This window comes from Cherax quadricarinatus, chromosome 42 (assembly GCF_038502225.1).
Source record: "Cherax quadricarinatus isolate ZL_2023a chromosome 42, ASM3850222v1, whole genome shotgun sequence".
Taxonomy (NCBI): Eukaryota; Metazoa; Arthropoda; class Malacostraca; order Decapoda; family Parastacidae; genus Cherax; species Cherax quadricarinatus.
Genome location: NC_091333.1, coordinates 15,811,181 through 15,837,332, shown reverse-complemented (window position 1 = coordinate 15,837,332; position 26,152 = coordinate 15,811,181). Strand labels below are relative to the sequence as shown.

The 26,152-nt window shown below is 39.7% G+C and overlaps 1 protein-coding gene across 1 annotated transcript in view; it reads right to left on the bottom strand.

The window, feature by feature from the left end:
- Positions 1-6,342: 6,342 nt before the first annotated feature.
- Positions 6,343-26,152, bottom strand: part of LOC128695709 (uncharacterized) — a 118,080-nt gene continuing 98,270 nt past the window's right edge. The window contains exons 3-8 of the mRNA XM_070093316.1: positions 24,264-24,398; positions 23,358-23,606; positions 19,224-19,482; positions 14,920-15,123; positions 12,570-12,774; positions 6,343-9,198 (exon numbers count right to left, since the gene is read on the bottom strand). Of these exons, the coding sequence (XP_069949417.1) occupies positions 9,112-9,198; positions 12,570-12,774; positions 14,920-15,123; positions 19,224-19,482; positions 23,358-23,606; positions 24,264-24,398 (1,139 nt within the window). The 3' untranslated portion in view covers positions 6,343-9,111. The remainder of the gene's footprint in view (positions 9,199-12,569; positions 12,775-14,919; positions 15,124-19,223; positions 19,483-23,357; positions 23,607-24,263; positions 24,399-26,152) is intronic.

The window sequence follows — 26,152 nt, the reverse complement described above, 5'->3', positions numbered from 1 at the left end:
GATTGTTCTGAAATCGTGTGAATTATATTATAATAATGAATCAGACAGGTTAACTTTTTATTTAAAATATGAAGATGTGGATACTGGATCCAATTAATATAAATCAAATGTTTACAAAAAATGTCAAAAGGATCAATTTTAATTTAGATAAAGGACATAGCTGCAAAGTTATGATATTTCCTCTAGGCTACATTACACTCCCCGGAAGACTTATCAAGCCTTAATGTGAGAATTTATGAAGCTCCTGCCTCCCCCCCCCATCCCACAAGAGGTTCCTTGATGTTAGTGTGGGACCCATGATCCCAGGAATTATTGTTTCCCTTCTTGAAGTGAACATTGCTGAATCCCATTCTCCAGGTCACATAATGCGTGAGGAATTGGAGTCAATCAGGTTCAACCCAATGAAGAAGATAATTTTAGTTCCTTGGATCAAGAGCCTCTCACTAGCATCAAGTCGCCACAATAGAAGGGTATGGTAATTATGAATAACTGCCAACTACTCATGAGGTGAAATGCTGCTTACAGTCATGTGTAATGTCGTCACCAAGGTTTGTGTTAATCGCTGCTAGCCAATTTTTCCCAATGATCTTTTTCGACAGGACACAAAAACCTCGACTTATCCTTCTCGGTAGTTTCAGATCAAACATACCTTCAGCACACCCTACTCTGCAGCACTGTGTGACCCTTGTGGGTTTTACCACCTAAGTTTGATTATAATAATAATAGACTTATTCTTCCTCTCCTTAGATTTAACCTGAATGTCTCCCATTCCCCAGATCCTATATTATCCATGATAGTATATTAAACCAACAAACTTATGAATAAGACAAGTGCAACACTTGCATATCTTTATTGCCATAATGTTGAGGGACTGACCATCACATATCAAGGTTGAGGGACTGATGACCTCAAAATTACTATCTCCATTGTTATATTTACCTGTTTTCGACTGAAAAAGCCTGTTGGATAGGCGAAGCGTTTCTACAGTAAAGATACCCAAGTGTTGCACATGTGCTGCATTTGTCAGCTATGTGGTCCATGTGGGTTTAGCATGTCTCATGAAAATAAATAAAAATTGACAACGTTATTAATTAAAAGTTGATAGAATTCGATAATATGACATCTTCCTTCTACCTGACCCCTCAAGGGAGATTCCTTGATGCTGGTGAGGGGTTCTTTATCTAGGGAATTGGATTTGTGCTCCAAATCCCAGAATTAAGGTTTAATGCCGTCCATCTCCCCTCCACAGGTGCTGTACAATCCCTATGGGTTTAGCATTTCCCCATGATAATTCCTTTTACTTGAACAACTCGCACCAAAGTGGTAGGCGTCTCAATGCTTTATATAAATGTAGTTTCATTGTAATACATATAAGAGGAATCACTATTTTTGGCTCAAGGTTTGACCGTCAATATGGTGGTGGCCCCAAGGAGGGGGCTCAGCCCCCAAAATTCTCCCAGCTTCCCAAAATAAAAATCGTAATAATAACGCTGCTTCAAAACAAGTCCCCTCAAGGAAGGTTCCTTGATGCTGGTGAGGGGCTCTTGATCTAGGGAACTGGATCTGTGCTCCAGTTCCCTGAATTAAGCCTGAATACCTTCCATCCCTCCCCCAAGCACTGTATAATCCTATGGGTTTAGTGCTTCCCCCTTGATTATGATAATGATAATTCAAAACAAGTCTAGCTCGCCTTCAAAAAGTCTCCTAGTATAGAAAATTTGGAGCCGCCCCAGTGAACGGCCTTCTTGTGACTGCAGCAGCGCTGTAGGAGTCTTACAGGTTTAGTGCTTGATTATGATTATATTATTATTATAATCAAGGGGGAAGCGCTAAACCCGGAGGACTATACAGCCCTGGGGGGGATGTGGAAGGCATTCAGGCTTAATTCGGGGAACTGGAGCACAGATCCAATTTCCTAAATCAAGAGCCCCTCACCAACATCAAGGAACCTTCCTTGAGGGGATTATGATTATAATAATCCCGTGACGGCATGTGTAAACTGTAGAACTAGTACACAAAGAAATATTTTAATCCACTGACCTTCGCCACCCCATGAACCGACACTTATCAGCTTCGTGTCATGTGTCAAGAGAAATTGGTATCACCCTCATGCCACATGTGTCAAGTCAGGAGATACTTTAATCATTTGTCCGTCACGTGTCACTCAATATACACCTGTACCAGCCTCATGTTTTGTGTCAAGCAGAAGACACCTGTATCAGCCTTGTTTCATGTGTCAATCAGGAAAAATACGCTACATCCTAGTGTCTCGTGCCTCATATGGAGGCACTTGTGTCAGTCTTGTGAGTCACACCATCACAAGATATGTAAATTACATCCGAATAGGCAGAACTTGCGATCTTGGCTTAAATAGCAACTCTCATCTTGCCATATAGGACAAGCGAAAATTTGTGTATGCAATAATTTCGCCAAAATCATTATGAACCAAACGAAAAAAATATATTTCATTGTGTTTGTTTAGTTTTAATCTAATAAGCAAATCTAAAATATATTTAATTGGGTTAGGCTAAAATAAATTGTTCTTGTTATAATAAGGTTAGCCTGGTGGCTAAAGCTCCCGCTTCACACACGGAGGTCCCGGGTTCGGTTCCCGGCGGGTGGAAACATTTCGACACGTTTCCTTACACCTGTTGTCCTGTTCACCTAGCAGCAAATAGGTACTTGGGTGTTAGTCGACTGGTGTGGGTCGCATCCTGGGGGACAAGATTAAGGACCCCAATGGAAATAAGTTAGACAGTCCTCGATGACGCACTGACTTTCTTGGGTTATCCTGGGTGGCTAACCCTCCGGGGTTAAAAATCCGAACGAAATCTTATCTTAAACGTATAAGAGAAAATTTTAGAAAGGACTTAATTTTAAATGAGTTCTTGCTAATTGACCAGTTTAACATATTCGTCACAACATTATATATATATATATATATATATATATATATATATATATATATATATATATATATATATATATATATATATATATATATATATATATATATATATATATGAATGGTGACGAATGATACTTGGGACATGACGATCTATTGGGGGGTGAGCAGGGTAATATTTAGTGAAGGGATTCAGGGAAACCGGTTATTTTCATATAGTCGGATTGAGTCCTGGAAATGGGAAGTACAATGCCTGCACTTTAAAGGAGGGGTTTGGGATATTGGCAGTTTGGAGGGATATGTTGTGTATCTTTATACGTATATGCTTCTAAACTGTTGTATTCTGAGCACCTCTGCAAAAGCAGTGATAATGTGTGAGTGTGGTGAAAGTGTTGAATGATGATGAAAGTATTTTCTTTTTGGGGATTTTCTTTCTTTTTTGGGTCACCCTGCCTCGGTGGGAGACGACCGACTTGTTGAAAAAAAAAATGTATATATATATATATATATATATATATATATATATATATATATATATATATATATATATATATATATATATATATATGTATATATATATATTTCTGTAGGTGGTAGGTACTAATTAGCTAAGATAGGGGAATATCTGAGCCCACTATTGTCATGAAATAAATTAATTAAGTGGCTAGCCAACTGTAAATCACAATTTGATTAAATTGGTGAAAAGGAAAATTTACCCTTGCATATAAATTAAGTAAACAGGGATCAAAAGCATAGAGACGCCACTACCAGTAACAGCAGCAGCAACATATACATGTATATACCGTGAGGTGCATATCTCAGTGGTAGTAAAATATACCTAATGGTTATAATCATAACCATGATTTTTAAAGGGGTGGACTGGTAAGCCAGCGGAAGGCCTCGGTCAGATGACCAAAAGCTCCAGCTGTGGATCATCGCGTCAGGAAACACTTGTCCTGTTTCCTGACAAGCATTATACCTACCTATCTCAGTGGTATACAGGTGACATGAAGCCTAATGTAGTAAATAGGTTTTAAACTCCTATTAACCAAGCAATAAGAAAAGCACGTTCAGGTCTATCAACTTTTAAAAGTATCGTAGTTATTTATAGTGACCCAGCAAAGCTTCAGATTAAACGACGATGAAGGAATGTAATGAATAAAATTACTTATAATAAGTATAATAAGTACAAATTAGATACAAAATAAGGATAAGACGGTGGGTTGTGTAAGACTGGGCAACATCTCACAGTCGTCCAGCAGTAGTGAATCACAGCATAAATACACCAAGAGCTGGTTTCTCACTGTTTATATGCTGAGAGTTTACTTTAAACCCTATTTTAAGGTTCAAAGTATTCTTGCCCAGTGGTGAAAATGTTACGTGCTTAATTAGTGACTTTATTGTAGTGGAAAGGCTATAAACCCTTATTAACGTGGTGAACCAGGAAGTGTTGTGACACGAAGTTATCACTGGTACAATTATTCCATTATTTATGGATAAAGTGCTTGCACATGATGATCACAGCTTCGAGTGTTGCAAGATCTTTACAGCTGATATATATAACAAACTCAAGAATTCTGTGTACAGGTAAGAGTATTATTATTATTATTATTATTATTATTATTATTATTATTATAATTATGGGGGAGCGCTAAACCCGTAGGATTATACAGCGCATGTGGGGGGATGGAAGGTATTCAGGCTTAATTCAGGGAACTGGAGCACAGATCCAATTCCCTAGATCAAGAGCCCCTTACCAGCATCAAGGAACCTTCCTTGAGGGGACAGGTAAGAGTAGTGTCAACTCTGTTGTCAACTACCTCTTAAGGGAGGTTCCTTGATGCTGGTGAGGGGCGCTTGATCTAGGAAATTGGATCTGTGCTCCAATTTCCTGAATTAAGCCTGATCACCTTACATCCCCCCTTCCCCCCACTGGCGCTGTATAATCCTTACGGGTTTAGTGCTCCACAATAATAATACTGTTGTTCAAGGTACACAAATACAATTATCATACCTAGTAACATATGTGTAAATTTCCTAGGATACCTCCCCCCCGTGGTCTGGAGGCTAAAGTTCTCGCTACACACGGCGAGGGTCCGGGTTTAATTCCCTGCGAGGGTGAAAAGATTGGGCATGTTTCTTTACACCGGTTGTCTATGTTCACCCATCAGTAAAATGGGTACCTGGGAGTTAGTCGACTGGTGTGGGTCGCATCCTGGGACAAAACTGACTTAATTTGCCCGAAATGCTCTGCATAACAAGCGGCTTTCTATATAGTAGTATGTCATTGATGTCAGTTAGGACTGTATACCTTGTACATGTACTTGTAGAAATAAAGATATTAGTATTATTATTATTATGATGGGGAGCGCTAAACCCGCAGGATTATACGGCGCATGTGGAGGTGTAAGGTATTCAGGGATCCCTCAAGGAAGGTTCCTTGATGTTGGTGAGGGGCTCTTGATTTAGGGAATTGGATCTGTGCTGCAGTTCCCCGAATTAAGCCTGAATGCCTTCCACATCCCCCCATGCGCTGTATAATCCTCCGGGTTTAGCGCTTCCCCTTGATTAAAATAATAATAATAATTAATTCAAGGAACCAGAGCACAGATCCAATTCCCAAGATCAAGATCCCCTCACCAGCGTCAAGGAACCTCCCCTAAGGGGAGGAAGATTGGTAATAGAGTAATTTAATAAAATTAAATAGGAATAATGGGTATATATATATAAAGGAATCATAAAATCTAGTGATCCATCCACCTGGATATATAGCAAGGATGTGTGACTTTTTATTTTGCAAGTATAAACATATATATCTTATTTTTGATACATAATACAAATACATGTCCACATACATGCATATATAGAGGCCGGGAGAGTACCGGCGAATAAAAAAAATAGTAATATTTATTACATATGCAAATATATAAGTACTAATATCTTTAAGTTTATTGTATAAACAAAAGACGTGAAACAACAGCAGCTGCCAGCGTGCTGGCTGGTAGTTGGAGGTGGTCTTCTTAGGCGGCTGAACTCTGTTATTTACAAGATATGCGTATTAATGTGTTAATAACACCATCACTCGTGTGTATGTTTTATTAGGCTTAACACTGTACACAATAAGAGACATCGTTGAGTGGAACTTCAACAAGAAAAATATTTCTCTCCACACAACAAATATTATGACTAAGGGCAAGAGTGTTAGAGTATTAACTGCACCTGCATTGCTCACTCTCATGTCAGCAGTCATATATATATATATATATATATATATATATATATATATATATATATATATATATATATATATATATATATATATATATATATATATATATATATATATATATATATATATATATATATATATATATATATATATATATATATATATATATATATATATATATATATATGTATGTATTTATGTATGTACACATACAACAATAGCACATTCAAAATTTTAGGTCTTTGCATATAATGTTGTCACCAGTCAAGTCGATACTTCACGCAATGGCATCTTCTATGGTAGGTGTGACATATGTTGCGTATTAGGTTTTGAATGATTCTTTGTTCACATATTTAGTAGGCGTTAATATGTCACAGACATGTGATAACTTTGATTTCTTCTGTGATGTGGGCTTTGATTTTCTGCAAGGTTCTGTATACTTCTGTCATCCTTCATTACGTCCTCTCCTTCAACCTTACACCCTGGGTTCTTAGCTTGTGAAGTAACCTTGGTTACATTTTGACTTTTACTTATATTTTCTTTTAACTTTTCATTTTGACTTTCTTATCCTTGCATAGTCGTTCTTTGTTCTCCTTCTTGTTATCCCAGTCTTCTGCAGTGTTCTGTGTTCTTATTTCTTTCAAGTCCTCTTGTGCCTCCCTGTAACTTCTGATTGTATCTTTTTCCTATTTTATTTCTTGAAACCTTCCTTTACCTCTCGGCACATTGATCTCCATCTTCTCTTGCCTTCCAAATACCTTTTCGTTTTACCTGTCAGAAAAAAAATTATGCCATCATAATTTCTTATTCTGTAGTTCAGCTGCATGTAACTGAATATCATTTCTTTCTTCACACCCAATACTATCAGCTCAGTACCTCATTATCACCAACGCCCAGCTCATTTTTTTTTATTTTCTTTGAATATTGACTCAAACTTCTTTACTGCTGTGTCCAGGGACGAATTTTGACATGGTGAGGCCCTTAGCTATGGGAAGTTGTTAAGGCACTATATGGCAAGTGTTAATGGAGAATAATGCTGTGGAACAACTGACCTTCACAAGGCTGCTGCCAAGATATATAGCAAACTGGTGTGTGAGGGGCGGGAGGGTTATTCTATTAGAACTTTAAAATATACCTTTAATTAATTATGAAGTGTATAAGGTATGAATTCAGAATCGGATTTAGGCATAAGCAAATGAAAAATATATTTTTAAATTTTAAGGAGTCCCTTCAAACTGCGAGACCCTAAGTTGTAGCTTGTTTAACTTATACCAAAATCTGGCCCCTGGCTGCATTCATTTTTTCTTTTGTCTCCGCTCCCGTATGGGGAATCTAATTCTACTAGTTATTTTTTTATTCCCATGTATCCTAACATTTCCTCGGAGTATTCTGTAAGGTTATCATGCCTCAGCCTAGTTCTTGTGTCATCATGGTGGCCCGGTGGTCTGGTGGCTAAAGCTCCCCGGGTTCGATTCCCGGCGGGTGGAAATTCCGACACGTTTCCTTACACCTATTGTCCTGTTCACCTAGCAGCAAATAGGTACCTGGGTGTTAGTCGACTGGTGTGGGTCGCATCCTGGGGGACAAGATTAAGGACCCCAATGGAAATAAGTTAGACAGTCCTCGATGACGCACTGACTTTCTTGGATTATCCTGGGTGGCTAACCCTCCGGGGTTAAAAATCCGAACGAAATCTTATCTTATCTTATCTCATATAGTTTGATTCAATCCAGTTAGTTTCTCCTCGTAGCTCGTGCCCCTTAGGTAAGGAGCAAGCCTTTTTGCATGAATCTGCATGCAGTTTAACATTTTTTTCAGGTGTGAGTTGTAATGTCAGTGCTGCATACTTCTAGGTGGGCCTGACGTATGTCGTATGAAGTGCCCTGGACGACTCTGCTGAGATTCCTTAAGGCTAACTTTAGATTTGTCAGACGAGCATTGGCTGCAGAGGTTATGTAGTTGATAGTAGCCTCAGGAAATATGTTAGGCATTAGGCTCAGTCCTAAGTCTTTCTCTGAATGAGGTCTGCAGCCTCTGTCCCCTCCCCCCCAGTCTATACTCCGTATCCGGTCTTGAGGCCCCTTCCCCAATCTTCATAACATTCAATTTACTGGAGTTGAATTTCAGCAACCACTTATCTGTTGTTTGTCCAGAATAATTTACCTCTTTTTTTCTATTTTTTTTTCTCGTGAGCATTACATTAGCTGATACATCCGACTCGGTCACATCTGTTATGTCATTCACATAAACCATAAACGTGGGTGTATGTGTACTCACCTAATTATATTTGCTGGGGTCGAGTCTTAGCTCCTGGCCCCCGCCTCTTGAACCACAACCGCGATCATTTTTGTTCTGTACTTTTTCCATGTTATTTTTTTCGAATAAATCCCAATTACAAAATACAAATATTCCTTCCTTGAGATCGCCTCAGTACTCGATCTTTAAATTAATAACACACACAACCCCTTACCAGGTCTTACGTCAAGACTCTGCTGGGAAGGCAGCAATGATAAACAAAAATCGGATTCAAATATTTTTCTTAATTATACTAAAGCACCTCATCATTTAGGTGTAATGAAATACCTAACATGTATATTATGTGAGGGTGCGCGAACACACTCTATATTTACAAGAAATAAATTGAAGGTGGGTCAAACAATGCAATGTTTAAATAATGCTGTATGCTCTGCTCTGTACCGAATTGCCTGTTTTAAAAATAAAATCCTGTTTGTCATGTAGATTTTTGGACATAAAACATCTCTCTCAAGTACATTAGGCTTTACCGAGTCAGCCCGTAAGAATCAAATGTCATGGCCAGCATTTTAAACTGTTTTTATGTTAAACATAGCAAAAAAATATTAAAAAATCTGAACTTGAAGGCATTCATAATGCCATTGAAATCAGTAATATATCAGTGAAGAGGTCTATGGAGGCGAGTGTGCATGGCGTCCCGTTCAGTACTGTGGTTGTGTAGGGGTCAACGGAGAGGGTTCTGCAGTTGATCTCTGTTCTCTTCCAGCCAGGCCAGGATCCTCTTCTCTGTTTCCCGCCTCTCCTCGTCTGGCTGCGGAAACAGAAAACTCTACATTACAAACATAATTATTGTGGTTTAAGTACTGGGAAGCCTGGCTTTCCCAGCACTTTAGTAACTGTATTCACTACCATTATAAATATTAAATATGTAAAAATGGAAATCCTTGAAAGCGATAATGATTAATGGAAATTAATTACACAGGTTCTATACACAGAGGTGCATATCTCTGAGTGTGTATATATATAGTCATAGGTTTACCTGGAGAGGGTTTCGGGGGTCAACGCCCCCGCGGCCCGGTCTGAGACCAGGCCTCGTAGGTAATCATATAATCAAACTAAGCGCTAAACCAGAAAGGGTCATACAGCGTTGAAGGGTGGAATGTGCTAAAAAAAAACGAATAAGTAAAGGTCAGTGACTAATGTGTGGTAGGAGTGTGCAAAAGGTAGAGTTAGCGAGGGTAGTGTGGGGGGGAAGGGTGTGTTGAAGAGAAAATATAATCAAAGCTGGCATAAGAGGTTAGTTTCTGATAAAAAGTCAAAGAGGGAGTCTGCGTCAAAAGTGGAACTTTCAGCGAGGAGGTCAGATTGAGTGTGTTTGGATGATGACGTCGGAAGTAAATTCTGCGTGCCCGCTGATAGGAAGGACACTAATTAAGAGACATGGAACTGACAACGTAGCTTGGCAGTTCTCACAGAGCAGTCCCGAGCATTTTTCCCATAGATACCCATGAATGAGACGTGTGTCCGATATGTAGGTGGAAGAATATAGTCTCCCAAACACGACAGCGATGGTAAGATGACCAGAAACCCAAATATGGATTAACAGAATACAATTTACTGGGGGCCAGTTCAGACCACCTATGTTGCCAGCAGTTGCGAAGTTATCTACAGATTACTGCAAAATAGTCCGAGAAAAGAAGACCTCTGTATGAAAGTCATGAACTACTTAAGTGTATATGTCCTGAGAACTTATTTTAATCCATGTTTTAGGGATTTAAGTATTTTTGACTGGGGAACAGGTGAGAAGTATCTTCAGTGACCCATTGAGTAGTTAGCAGCCTATTTAGGTGGCTTGTGGCATGGTAGGCAAAGCTCTCGCTTCAAACGTTGATTCCGGGTTCGATTCCCCGGCAAGGGTGGAAACATTGGGTGTGTTTTTCTTACACCTGTTGTCACTGTTCACTCATCAGTAAAATGGTTACCTGGGTGTTAGTCGACTGATGTGGGTCGCATCCTGGGACAAAATTTACCTAATTTGCCCGAAATGCTCTGCATAACAAGGGGCTCTCTATATAATAGTATGCCAGTAATGTCAGCTAAGACTGTATACGTACATGTACTGAAAGAAATTATATATATATATATATATATATATATATATATATATATATATATATATATATATATATATATATATATATATATATATATATATATATATATATATATATATATATATATATATATATATATATATATATATATATATATTAGTGTAACCACGAACGAGTGGTATTGATCAATAACAACACTGCGACTAGCCAAGGACTCGAGCCCATGCTGCTTTGGCCCGCTTTTACCGTCCTCGGATGACAGTAAAACGCCTAGCTTGGCTGGGTGCGTCATTCTTGTAGGATTGTGTGGTCCTGTGGGTTAGATGGTCATGTGATTTCGCTGACCATGAGGCGGGCCAAAGCAGCATGGGTTCGAGTCCTTGGCTAGTCGCAGTGTTGTTATTGATCAATACCACTCGTTCGTGGTTACAATAATATAAAGCACTGCTCGTTGGGCTTGTACACCAAACAGGGAGTAGAATGAAATTAGCCTAGAGGCATCCACACCACTGTATGTCCCCGGATGACGGTAAAACACCTAGCTTGGCTGGGTGCGTCATTCTTGTAGGATTGCGTGGTCCTGTGGGTAGAGCATCATGTGTTTTTGCTCACCATGAGGCGGGCCAAAGCAGCATGGGTTCGAGTCCTTGGCTAGTCGCAAGACAAGCCACGGGGGGTGGAAATCTTCAGCTCAAGTACTTTCACACTTCTCAATACGTCATCAGGAGCTGTGCAATATTGCAAAGGCAGCAACAAGAGAAGTAGGGTAAGTTTTCAGAGTATGGTAGTGAGAATGGTAGTGTGCCTGATGACGCACTGAGAAGTGTGAAAGTACTTGAGCTAAGATTTCCACCCACTGTGGCTTGTCTTGCATTAAGATCGCCTGTCTGCGATTGTTTTGCACACACACACACACACACACACACACACACACACATATACATATATATATATATATATATATATATATATATATATATATATATATATATATATATATATATATATATATAAGCCCGATCAACCATCCAAGATATAAATGATTTACTAATTCCTTTGAAGAAAGAAAAAATATGTAAAAACCAATGGTGTTGTATGACTGACAGATTTTAGAGACTTCGAAAATAAGAGAAAGCATCATTATAATTTAATATGGCACACACAGCAACTTTTTCAATAAAACTTTTCATATAAATAAATTTAAAAAAAAAAAATACACGTTTGAAAGGTAATGGAAACATTGCGTTTAAATGATTTAGGCAGCACAACATCCCCAGCGAGGCTATCAGCATATCTTGCTAAAAATACACTCGTAAAAAAATAATGTCCAGGTTGAGGCAATGTTTACGTAGCCTTGTAAGCAATGGGTCAGCCTCATCTGCCCAGGCAAGCCTAGACAATGTAGATTTTTATTATTGTTGTTATTATTAGTTTGAATTACCCTAGGTTGAGTCTTCAGTATGTGATGCACCATTTATATTCGCCTGCAGCATATATGTACATGCAGAAATTTTCTTCAGATATATACTGTTTACAATCATGATTAGATTTCCTGAATAAAAGTGATTTTAATGCGTAGTTTTTTATACTGCTTGTCATCGTAACATAAATATTTTTGAATGTGATATTTATTATATTAAGGCATATGAGTAACTGTTAATTGCCCGAAAACTCCATCCCTGTCCTCCAAGAAAACCATTTTACCGTAGTTATAGAAATTGATATGTCAAATCTAAAATTTTGCAACCTAACTTTCCCAGATTTACGCAGGTGTCTTTAAAATTAGCTAATGTATTGAAGAATGTAGACAACTAACTTGCATATAAGAGAATGTAACTTATAACGATGTTTCGGTTCGACTTGAATCATTGACTAATCACACGACGACGTTTCGATCCAAGCCGGACCGAAACGTCGTCACAAGTTTCATTCTCCTGTGTGCTGTTTTTGTGCATCGTTCCAGACACGGTTTGTACCTTTTTATTTTTTATTTAAGAAAACGCATGCCTAACTGCTTTCCACGGAGTTGAGAGCTGAGGTGAGACGACAGAGGTTATATTGGTGGTACCTTAGGGACAATGAAGACACCTGCTGAGTACTCTGCCATAGTCTTCTGCTGGAGGGGAGTGAGGGGCGTGCGGGTCAGGGTGGGATGGAAACCAGTCAGGTCAGCATAGTAGGCGTTCTTGACGGCATAACCGTCTGATCCCAGGCTGCCGAACTCTCCCACCTTGGTGTTGTTCAGGTAGCAGTGTTCCCAGTGGTAGTTGATCCTGCAACACCATGCAATATACGTTCAACTCGCTCATCTCTGTCTTGAGATTATGAAAAAATGGCAACGATGGGAGAACTAGAACATCTTTGCATAACTATGGGCTTTGTGCATGCATAATTACAATATCACCCATCTCTTTACAAATACTGCATCATGCTGAAATAAATTTATTATTATTATTTGCTGCTGTGAAATAATCATGACTGTAGCTGTGTTCCACTTCTGCTAGATGTTTCGAACTTAGTCACAACCAGAGCTCTGTTCCACTCCTGTTCGAAGATGTTTCGATCCTTAAGCAAGATTCCCTTTTCCCAACAGTTCAGAGTTTGACAGGTGTGTGACAAGTGATCTGGACTATATACACCAGAGTTAAAATAGCAGTAATTATGGTTTCAAGATATATTTTAAAATTAATATATGTTGTGTAAATTAAATACATTAATTTTAATATTGTGCTGGTGATTACTGACACTGTTGTGAATATATGCACCAAGCAATAACAGAAAGCCTCAAACCATTATTGTCATTAATGTGATTGATAAACTCGTCATGGAATAACAGTAAAATTCAAATCATATTTATCACTGATTGTTGATACACCCGTCAAGGAATGACAGGAAGCCTATAGACAGGATTTTGGTAAGTTCAGAGAATTATACTGTTTGGGGTAGTACATGTGTTACTTATTAGGTAGTTGTAGCTACGGGAGCAAAGCTGTGATGGTGTCGCCCCGTCTGGACACCATCACTGGAATGATACAGGTGCAAAAGGTTATCAAAACTGGGGAAGGGTGTAGACAACCGGAAACTATCTACAAACTCGCGGGAGCAGGAGAGGCTGCAAACCTCGCGGAGTTGGACCTCGCTGTACGTATGTTCAGTGCACAGAATGAGGTATATACACATCATGACGTATGCTGAATAAAGCACATATTCAGCACTTGCTTGTCTTTACTACCGAAACGTTTCGTCTACACAAGTCATATTCAGTCGAAAACAGGTTAATACAAGACTGGAGACCAAAGAAGTAGTTTTGACATAATAAGTTTCTTGGTAGGTTGTGACGGACTCGTTACATCAAAACCACTACTAAGGTCTCCAGTCTTGTTTTCAACTGAAGAAGCGTGTTGTGCAGGCGAAACGTTTCGGCAATAAAAAGTGGTATTCATTTCACCTAATATGTAACCCACACCTGGTACACTGTCAAGAAGTTACAGAAAATGTAGACGTTTGTAACAAAAATTAGTCACAGAGTTAACGGGAATGAATTGTGAGGAAAGACTGAAAGAAATGAACATGACGCTGGAAGATAGAAGAGTCCCGGGAAGACATTGAACAATGTTTAAGATCCCCAGAGAGCTTCACGGGCTGGATGCAGCTTTTTTGGGGGGGAGGTGGGGGGAAAGACCGAAGCGAATACACGAGGGAAGAGTTAAAAGTTTCTAACGAAATATATGAGCCACAGGTATGTCAGGAAACATTTCTTTATCTTCAGGGTAGTCAGAAAGTGGAATGACCTAGATGAAGAACTGATCAACCTGTAATTATCGATCTTGGGCCTCATCTTCCCCACGACCCGAGACTTGACCCTCGTACAAGCAGTAATAGATAAATGAATTAATATTCTTATTATATCCATGGGAAAATGTTCTAAATCCTTCAGGTCGGATTTAACTAAGAGTAAGTCAAGTCCACTCTAATTATTATAATCGTGGGGAGCGCTAAACCCGTAGGGATTATACAGCGCTTGGGGGGGTGGCACAGATAGAATTCCCTAGATCAAGAGCCCCTCACCAGTGTCAAGGACCCTCCCTTGAGGGGCGGCCCATTCGAAGAAGCGAGTGCAAGTAGCCAGATGTATTTTATTTTTTACCCAATGTGATTTACCGTATTTTCATTAACAGATCTATACTGAATTCAGGTGTACACTGACTGGTGACGTTGTTGTGAATGTAGGGATCCGGCTCTAGACTCTAATATTGAGGTCAAGTGTACTAACACTAGTGACGTTGTGAGTGTAGGCGTGCAGCTCTTGGCTTTAGTTACGAGGTTAATAATAATAAGGCAGTTATCATGGATAATGGATATCAGCTTAGGGAAGAAAAATGGTAAACGGCCATTGCTGGCCATTGCTGAACACTTACCTCGTGTTGTAGTAGAAAAAGTAGGGGCAGCCAGAGCTAGCAGCATTACTAGGTGGACCTAACTCCAGTACCTTGCCTCTGCCGTTGGGGTTACTCCTGCCCTGGCTGTCAGTGGGAGCTTCTGTAGTAGTAGTAGTAGTAGTAGTGGTGGCAGTGGGGGTTCTTAGACGACGGATCTTGGGATAGAAGCCTCGTGCATTGGCTCTGCGACACAACATAAAATTTTGTGAGTTACACATTTTTTATTAAGCTCTGCGTGAACGCACAAAAAATGTGCCAGTAGAATAATTAAACACGAAATGAAAGAACTTTAAAAAATAACTAAAATAAGAAAAATACAAGTAAAATAAATTCAAACAACAAAGTGTAGGTTAAAAATTTGAATAATAGAGAGTGAGACAAGGAATTAGCCAAAAATAATAGATCACAAGAGTATATACACCGAGAGGTGAGATTAAACTGATCTTGACTGGTGGTGTGGTAACATGTAGCCTTAATGACCGTATCGTATAGTCAGTAGGTTTTAAACGTAATGAACCAACCAGTCAGAAAATCCATAGAAAACGAGATGAAAAACTTAGAATTTAATCATTAGTGAACCTGCAAGAATGATTTCTCAGCTGAATCGAAGTCTGTCTACCAGGAAGTCTTCTGTGTTGTTTCAGGGTCATCGAAGTATAACTAAAGACTAAATTAGGAACAAAGAAAAGGGGGCGTCCTAGGTAAAATCTTGTTCAGCTATCTAATTAATGCTTCGCTAAATGCTATGCCAAGTCAGCCCAGTCATTATAGAATTAGCTTTGTTGATGATATAATGATTCACACCACCGGATTCTCCCAGCACTCAAAACACCTTATCCATGTACTAGATTTGTGTTGATCATCTCAGTTGAGACCCTCCAGCCGGAGGGCCCAAGAAAGAAGACAGAAGAAAGAAGATGAACGACACCCCCAACCGGGGGCCACAGCCGGGTCACCATATGGAGAAGACCCGGGCCGGAAGTACCGGCGAACCTCTAATGAATGAATGAATCTCGGTTGAGAAAACGAACTTAATAGGCTTCCTTTTCGACAGAGAGAGGCAGTCCGTAGGATCCAGTCAATTGCTCGATGGATCTCTGTTCGTATATGTAAACAGATGCTATCTCTGATTTGCAATCCATCTATGTTGAGGTCCCTCTAACCAGACGTTGTCGCCATAACAGAGAAAGGCTGAGCACACTCAGCTGTGTTTGGATTTTGTAGCAGATATGGTGTTACCACCAAAGTGAAAAGGGTATATTTTGCCAACTTTGGATCACAAGCTAACTATGTTGCAACCATACCTACTCTCATTTCAGGTAGAAAGTTTGGAGAAATTGAAAAATTGCAGAACAAAGCGATGATTATCACTCCGGAAGGTTGCATTACCAGCTAATGTAGACATAACTAAATGTAAACTTTGTCAGCGGAACTATTGTCACACCTTGCTTCAATATGTGCTAGAATGCGGAAAAAAATCAGAAAGCTTGCAAGTTTCCAATAAATGTCGAAACATTTTTGTCCACGGTGCCATATTACTCGTCTTTCAGAAAAACAATACACCTTTGTCTATTGTAAATACATCCCAGTCACTCTTAACTTGCCTAAAATGAACCACATCTTGCTAAATATTCTGTATTGTAAATAACTCATAACATAACTACATTGTGACTGAATTTATGACTATAAGCTCCTTGCTATTGTTCTGAGGTCAGTGCATTTGTAAATAGTTCATTACGATTGTAAATTCCTTAGATAACACAAATGTTGGGGCCCAGTACCTGACAGACATTAATTAGAAAGATGCAGTCTACAAAAGCAGCAGAGTAGAAGGGCATAAAATCATATACTATACAATATGAATAACTAAACTGTCATGAACACTTCTCAGTGCTCAGTAATAGCCCACATGGAGACAGAAACCCAGGAGATTAATTGATCCTTATATATCAACCCCCTTCTGGGGGTCGATATATACAGCATATCAGTCTCCTGATTTTGTCTCCACGTGGGTTATTGTTGAACATATACAGAGTGTGAGTGTGAGTGTGAGTGTGAGTGTGAGTGTGAGTGTGAGTGTGAGTGTGTGTGTGTGTGTGTGTGTGTGTGTGTGTGTGTGTGTGTGTGTGTGTGTGTGTGTGTGTGTGTATACTCACCTAATTGTGGTTGCAGGTGTCGAGACTCAGCTCCTGGCCCCGCCTCTTCACCGACCACTACTAGGTCCTCTCTACCCCTGCTCCATGAGCTTTATCATACCTTGTCTTAAAACTATGTATAGTTCCTGCCTCCACTACATCGCTTGCCAGACTATTCCACTTCCCAACTACTCTATGACTGAAGAAATACTTCCTAACATCCCTTTGACTCATCTGAGTCTTCAGCTTCCAATTGTGACCCCTTGTTTCTGTGTCCCATCTCTGGAACATCCTGTCTCTGTCCACCTTGTCTATTCCACGCAGTATTTTGTATGTCGTTATCATGTCTCCCCTGACCCTCCTGTCCTCCAGTGTTGTTAGACCGATTTCCCTTAACCTTTCTTCATAGGACATTCCCCTTAGCTCTGGAACTAGCCTTGTTGCAAACCTTTGCACTTTCTCTAATTTCTTGACGTGTTTGACCAGGTGTGGGTTCCAAACTGGTGCTGCGTACTCCAGTATGGGCCTGACGTACACAGTACTGAGGTACCGGAACGCTATTCTCAGGTTTGCCAAGCGCCCATATGCCGCAGCAGTTATCTGGTTAATGTGTGTTTCTGGCGATGTACTCGGTATTATACTCACACCTAGGTCTTTCTCTTCGAGTGAGGTTTGCAGCCTTTGGCCACCTAGTCTATACTCTGTCTGCAGTCTTCTTTGCCCTCCTCCGATCTTCATGACTTTACATTTGGCAGGGTTAAATTCTAGGATCCAGTTTCTGGACCACACATCCAGCCTGTCCAGGTCTCTTTGTAGACCTGTCTGGTCCGCGTCTGATTTAATTCTCCTCATTAACTTCACATCATCTGCAAACAGGGACACTTCTGAGTCTATCCCCTCCGCCATGTCGTTCACATATACCAAGAATAGCACTGGTCCCAGGACTGACCCCTGTGGGACCCCGCTAGTCACTGGCGCCCACTGTGATACCTCATCACGAACCATGACTCGCTGTTGCCTCCCTGTTAGGTATTCTCTGATCCATTGTAGTGCCCTTCCTGTTATACGTGCCTGTTCATCTAGCTTCTGTACTAATCTCTTGTGAGGAACTGTGTCGAAGGCCTTGCAGTCCAAGAAAATGCAATCAGCCCACCCCTCCCTCTCATTTCTTACTTCAGTTACCTTGTCGTAAAACTCTAGTAGGTTTGTGACACAGGATTTGCCTTCCATGAATCCGTGCTGGCTGTCGTTTATAATCTTGTTCCGCTCCAGGTGCTCCACCACTCTCCTCCTGATAATCTTTTCCAAGACTTTGCATACTATACATGTCAGTGACACTGGTCTATAATTTAGTGCTTCATTTCTGTCTCCCTTCTTAAAGATGGGGACTACATTTGCCTTCTTCCATACTTCACGTAGTTGCCCAGTTTCAAGGGAAGTGTTGAAGATTTTGGTTAGTGGCACACGTAGTGTCCCTGCTCCCTCTCTAAGGACCCACGGAGAGATGTCCGGTCCCACCGCCTTTGAGGTATCAAGGTCACTTAGGAGCTTCTCCACCTCCTCCTCAGTTGTGTGTAATTCATCCAACACTTGTTGGTATATCCCGTGTGTGTGTGTGTGTGTGTGTGTGTGTGTGTGTGTGTGTGTGTGTGTGTGTGTGTGAGGGTGTGTGTATGCGAGGGTGTGTGTGTCAGAGAATGTGTGTGTGTGTGTGTGCGCGCGCGCGCGCGTATGTATACATTGTGTGTATATATATTATATATATATATATATATATATATATATATATATATATATATATATATATATATATATATATATATATATATATATATATATATATATATATAATGCGTTTCGTGTTGCAATCAATATATCATCAGGAGCTTGGAAAATTGCAGAGAAGAGGATGTCCAAGCAAGTACGTTCCCAAAGGACTTCACTCACTCCAGTGAAGACGGCCTTTGGGAACATACTTGCGTGGACATCCTTCTCTTTTCTGCATATATATATATATATATATATATATATATATATATATATATATATATATATATATATATATATATATATATATATATATATATATATATATATATATATATTAGTTAAACCCAAAACTGGGCATCATCATGTTGGTTGACTGACTCGTAAGTAACAATGTATCGCCATCCTTCAGGAGTGTCCCAGAAGTACTCTCCCTTCTTAGACCCATCTGGAAGTCCTGTCTCAGTGTGTCCGTGGGTGGGCGTGGTGAAACCGAAGGAGTAGAGGGGCTCAGGCTTCTTCTCTGGCTTGGGGGTGGTGGTGGTGATGGCTGGGATGATGGTGGGGATGGGTTCGGTGGTGAATACGATTCCTGGTGATGGTCTGGTGGGGGGACGTAACTGCCTGCCTTGGGAGTCCTCTGTGTTGTCCAGTTCCCAAGATGAGTGTTAGGATATGAAAAACACTTCATTAGTATTCTCAGTATTAATATTGATTTCAACTTTATTTCCATTATCAGTTTGCGATATATATATATATATATTATATATATATATATATATATATATATATATATATATATATATATATATATATATATATATATTGCAATATGATCACAGTAAACAGGTGATTTTAAAATATGCAGAACAACCACTGTGAAAGTGTAGTAATAAGGCAAATAGATTACTGGGATTTATATCATTGCCATTTATATTGCCATTGTGTCGGTATTTTATACCATTTATTTCCAAGAAGTGTAAGCAACAGAAGTCCAGAGGTCATACTGCAACTTTATACATCATTAGTAAGGCCTCACCTAGATTATGCACCTCAATTCTGGTCTCCATATTACAGAATGGACATAAATTCGTTAGAAAACATTCAGCGTAGGATGACTTAATTAATACATAGCATTAGAAATCTTCCTTATGAAGAAAGATTGAAGACTCTTAAGTTGTAATAAAGTTGGTAGAATTACCGACAATATGTAAAGTAAAAGGACACAAGTGCAACTAATGTGACATTTATTGTGGCAACGTTTCGCTCTCCAGGAGCTTTATCAAGCCATTACAAACAATACATGGACACAGAGGGTATATAAAGGCTCAGAGTGAGGAGAATACTAGTGAGGTACCATTTCGATGTTCACTAGTGGTAGTAGTAGTAGTAGTAGTGGTAGTGACAAAAGCAATTAATTCGTACATGAGTAAAAGGATATAAAAGCTATTACTTGGGTAACATAAAAATAGGTTGGACAAATATAAACTGGAATGAGGCAGGTTGTTTCAGTGTTCACTCTCTGTGCTTTGTGTAGTATAACAGGAGAGACTATGTGATGGCAGGGTTTACTGTTTTCAGGAGGATTCTTGCTAAGACTTCGGAGATGGTGAAGCTGCCGTTGTTTTGTTTAATTGTATTCGAAACAGCGATCAGTGCTGATTCAAGGCACTTGCGTGTGCGGAAATTAGTTTCTTTTATCACTAATTGGTACCTCACTAGTATTCACCTCACTCTGAGCCTTTATATACCCTCTGTGTCCATGTATTGTTTGTAATGGCTTGATAAAGCTCCTGGAGAGCGAAACGTTGCCACAATAAATGTCACATTAGTTGCACTTGTGTCCTTTTACTTTACACGACTCTTAAGTTACATTCACTTGTTAGACGAAGAATGAGGGGAGATCTGATCGAAGTGTATAAGTGGAAGATAGGTATTAATAAAGAGGATATTAATAAGGTCTTGAGGATGTCTCTCCAAGAGAGAACCCGCAGTAATGGATTTAAATTAGATAAGTTTAGATTTAGAAAGGACACAGGAAAGTATTGGTTTGGAAATAGGGTAGTTGATGAGTGGGACAGTCTACCTAGTTGGGTGATTGAGGCTAGGACTTTGGGTAGTTTCAAATTTAGGTTGGATAAGTACATGAGTGGGAGGGGTTGGATTTGAGTGGGACTTGCACATCAGAGCTTATTTCTTGGGTAGCATTGAAAATTGGGTTGGGCAAATGTTTTGTTAGTGGGATGAATTGTAAAGGACCTGCCTAGTATGGGCCAACAGGCCTCCTGCAGTGTTCCTCCTTTCTTATGTTCTTATGTTCTTAAATTCCAAGCGCTTTCGTGACTACTCACATTGTCAAGGAACTATGAAAGTAATACATCAAAGGAAGGCAATTAAAGGGCTTAGACCACACCTCACAGTCAACTCCCACAACAAAGAAACACCTGACGCGCAACAATACCGGACTCATAAGAAAAGAGGAAAACTGCAGTAGGTCCGCTGGTCCAACTAGACAGGTCCTCACGACATCCCACTAATTATTCTACCCAAGAAATAAGGTTTATTATTTGTCCACTGTATTATTAAACTCTTCCCCTGTCTAGTTGGACCAGCGGATCTACTGCAGTGTTACTCTTTTCTTATGAGTCCGGTATTGTTGCGCGTCAGGTGTTTCTTTGTTGTGGGAGTTGACTGTGAGGTGTGGTCTTCGTCCTATAATTGGCTTCTTTTGATGTATTACTTTCATAGTTCCTTGACAACGTGAGTAGTCACGAAAGCGCTTGGAATTTCACTACTCTTTCACATTGGTTGTTTTGTATATATATATATATATATATATATATATATATATATATATATATATATTTATATATATATATATGTCGTGCCGAATAGGCAGAACTTGCGATCTTGGCTTAAATAGCAACGCTCATTTTGCTATATAGGACAAGTGAAAATTTGTGTATGCAGTAATTTTGCCAAAATCATTCTGAACCTAACGAAAAAAATATATTTCACTGTGTTTGTTTAGTATTAAATTATTGTAAACAAATCTAAAATATATTTAGTTGGGTTAGTCTAAAATAAATTGCGTTTGCTATAATAAGGTTAGGTAAGTTTTCTAAGTTCCTTTTGGTGCAAAATTATGAATTTTTACATCAACATTAATGAAAAAAATATATCTTTAAACGTATAAGAGAAAATTTTAGAAAGGACTTAATTTTAAATGAGTTCTTGCTAATTGACCAGTTTTACATATTCGGCACGACATATATATATATATATATATATATATATATATATATATATATATATATATATATATATATATATATATATATATAGATGAATGGTTCAGAGAACCGACATGTTGATAAATTAGACACATGTGCAACTCTTGGGTATCTTTATTGAGGAAACGTTTCGCCACACAGTGGCTTCATCAGTCCATACGTAGGAGAAACTTGAAGAACAGGAGGAGAATGAGGTAATCAGTCCCTCAACCTTGAGTCGATGTGTTCACTCCATCAATCTTGAATAGAATACGGCATATCAGCGGAGAAGCAGCTTATAAACCGTATGGCAGGAGAGGTGTAGCAGTCATAGGTGGTGTCACATTTGTTCAATGTGGAAGTAGGTTGTGCCCAAGAATTAGGCAAGCGAAGAATTCCTAACAAATTCTGAGCAAATGTGACACGACCTATGACTGCTGCACCTCTCCTGCCATACGGTTTATAAGCTGCTTCTCTGCTGATATGCCGTATTCTATTCAAGATTGATGGAGTGAACACATCGACTCAAGGTTGAGGGACTGATTACCTCATTCTCCTCCTGTTCTTCAAGTTTCTCCTACGTATGGACTGATGAAGCCACTGTGTGGCGAAACGTTTCCTCAATAAAGATACCCAAGAGTTGCACATGTGTCTAATTTATCAACATTTATATATGTATATATTATATAAATATATATAATATAGATGATATACATATATAATATATATATATAAGAATGAAAATTTTATAATCTTAGCACATATTTTTTTTACATTCGTGCTCTATTTGTACACTACAAAGGTACACCAGTAGATGATGTATTTACTGTTTTAAACTGTCTTAAATTAATAAAACAATAAAACATTTCCTATTATATGCATATGTAGATTTATGTACATTAACCATCCATTGCTACTCGACATAATTTACGTTCTTCGTTAATCATCTGGTTTCTTTCTTACTCTTACAGTTCTCCATGCTCTTTTTCTTCTGTCCTGTAGCTTATATATTAATCTAAAGCCTATATCTCATATTCTCTTTCCTCTCCTCATTCTGCCTCACTTTGTTTCTCCTGTTATGTGTCTTAATTTTCTTCTAAAGTTTTGTCTGTCTATTGCATTCCTCCCTTTCCATACTATTTCATGTTTATTTTCTTCTGGCTGTGGTCTTACGTGGTATGGTTTGTTTGTAATCGTGTCATTACGATTTCGTGAGTCAAGTTACCTGGTGTGTTTCACTCACCAGTGATGGTGTTGTCAACAACCGGGATCCCGGGTACGGAGAGTGGATCCTTCACTGTGGGACTCGTGACTACTGCCGCACTTCTGAAGGTAGTCGTTGTTGTGGTCGTAGGCGTCGCTGATACTCGCGTAGTAGTTGTGTCTGGTCGTGTGTTGAACGTTTGTGGTTGTGTAGTACTCGTCACTGGTAATCTGGGTACCGACAAGGGACGTCTAGCTGTAGTTCCATTAAACACTGGATGTCGACTTGCTGTGGAGTGCAACCAGGATTAGACGATGAGATTTGTATAAAAAAAATCAAGTGATTCGTGACACACAGGTAAACACAAATGTAATTTGTCATTTATGGCAGAAGCCGGCTTCCGCCGCTAATATAACGTGTATCAAACACACATGCAACATCTAGATATCCTTAATTTGTAGATGTTTAGCCATCCAGTGGCTTTATCAATACAAGAACATAATATCAAGATTGGCTGGGAGACTGATTACCTCGTCTTTTGTTTATACTTCTACAGTCTTCACATTGTCCTTTTTTCGATAAAGCCACTGGATGGTGAAACTTCTACACATTAAAGATACCCAAATGTTGCACCCGTGTATAATTCTTCATTTTGTCGGTATTTTATACATTTCATATACAACATGTATTGCTGCCCACGCCTACACAGGTGTGTAGTACCCGTGTTTGAGTGTTGTAGGTGTGAGTATTGTAGCTCAACCATCCAGAGGTTTTCACGCTGACTTTTCGAGTCTCCCACACACATTTAAGACATCAGGGAATGGTTGCTACGCAAGATGCTTGTAAATGCAGCAAGTCTTTGAACACTTTTTCGCTCTAAGGTAAACTTTCACCTTTGAGCGAAACGTGTCCCCCCCAACTCCAGGAAAGGTTGTCCCTACTCACTTTCGAAGGTGCAGTCCTCCTTCGTGGTGCCGAGGACGCGGTAGCCGCCTGCTTGGTCAGCCTCGAAGGAGACAACGTGCATGCAGCCGTCTGGTGTGCGGAAACCATACTTGCCTCTCGTCTTGCCGTCAGATCCTGAAACAACAAGCATCTCTCAAACACATTATCTACTCTCGATACACCACAACACATATATGGTGACCTACGCTCCATTTCAGTATACAAAAGCGTGTCCACGAAGTGGTATGTACATTTAATTATGGATATGGATAGTGTGTGTGTGTTAAGTCTAATATTTTTATTATGCACCCCGTACCCATCCTCTGGGCGATAGTCAAAAAGATTACAGAGGTTTGCGTGCAGATATTAACTTTGTTTACAGTAAGCAAAGTCAGGGTATTTTTTCAGGATGGTTTGTAATATACTACTGTGGATAAAATACCTTAACATATCTTGAACATTTCTGAGCGAGTTGTCTCTGAATTCATTAATTTTATCGCACTCCAGTACATAATGACGCAGGGTGTGACAATAGTCCATCTGGCAAAGTTTACATTTCATTTGGTCTACATCTGGTGGTGGTGATTTAACCTGCCAAAGATGCTTATAACCTAGCCGGAGCTGGATTACAAATCTGCATATTTTGTTGGACGCACCATAGACATGTGGCTCCTCCTACATGATAGATGAACTGACTGGTGTTAGTCTCCCTGAGTTTTAAGCCAATAAAGTTCAGTTGAAGTTCTTTTCGTATTATTGTTCTCAAACTACTAACTGACAAGCCAAGATTGTAATCTACTCTCTCTTTGAAAGCATTTAATTTTGCCAATTGATCAGTTCTATCATGCATCTGAAGATCAGTGTGAGATGAAATCCACAGAAGGTGCACTCTGACTCCACTGTCCACAATCCTAGCATATCTGGTCTGGCTTCTGACGCCAGCACGCCACAGTTTATATTTAATGAGTTGAGAACATTTATAGATGATAGAGAATCAGTTACAGTTAAGTGTCAGCCTTCGATACATAGACGCATTTGAGTGCAAGGAGTATGGTAAACAGTTCTGTTTGAAGGGTAGAGTCCCAGTTATTGATGCATGGCTCTTCAAGAGGTGCTCCTTGGCGCGGTGAAGAGGCTCTTGGTTAGAGGAATTAAACCTTTTGGTCTCCTTCCTCAGACCGAACCCAATTACCTCCCAGTCCCCCTTCCCTATCCATTTTCCCCATCCTTCCTTTTTTCCTTTTCCTCCTCCTCCTCCCCACACCTCCCTTATTGCCTTCCTATTTTTAGCCTTTGGGATTCTTCCCATAGGCACTCTACTTCCTAGGTAGGGGGAAGGGTACCGGGGTCCATCCCATTCCGTTGAGGTCCTTGCCGTGGAATCTGGATCACCTGGAGGTGTCACAATCCCTCTCCGGTCTCCCGGGGGGTGGCTTTGGGTGCCTTTTGGGTGACGGGTGTATCTCTGGAGGCTGCCTGTCGAATTCTGGGGGGTAATGGCTGAAGGAGGTATGCTTTGTGGCGGGTGTCCGGCCGCCTTCTCTTTTGTCCACCGTGGTGGCTCGGCGGATGTGCTGGTTTACTGGCAAGAAGTGTAAGATATGGCATGGGTTCCATGCTGCAGCTGCACTACTTGCGTTGCTGGAGTTCTCTTGGGCACGGAGGGGGATTTACGGCCCTTTTTTTTTTTTTGCCTCCTAGGAGCTATTCCTCCACGTTCCCCTCTTTTCTTTTCTTTTTTTTCTTTTTTTTTCTAAACAACAAGAAAGAAGAGACCTAACCATGGAGTCCCGAATTCATGAACCTGCTCCCCCTGGGCCCCTTCCTAATACGTCATCCTGTTCTGACCCTGCCTCGTTATTTGACCCCTCTTCGGATATTTCTAATGC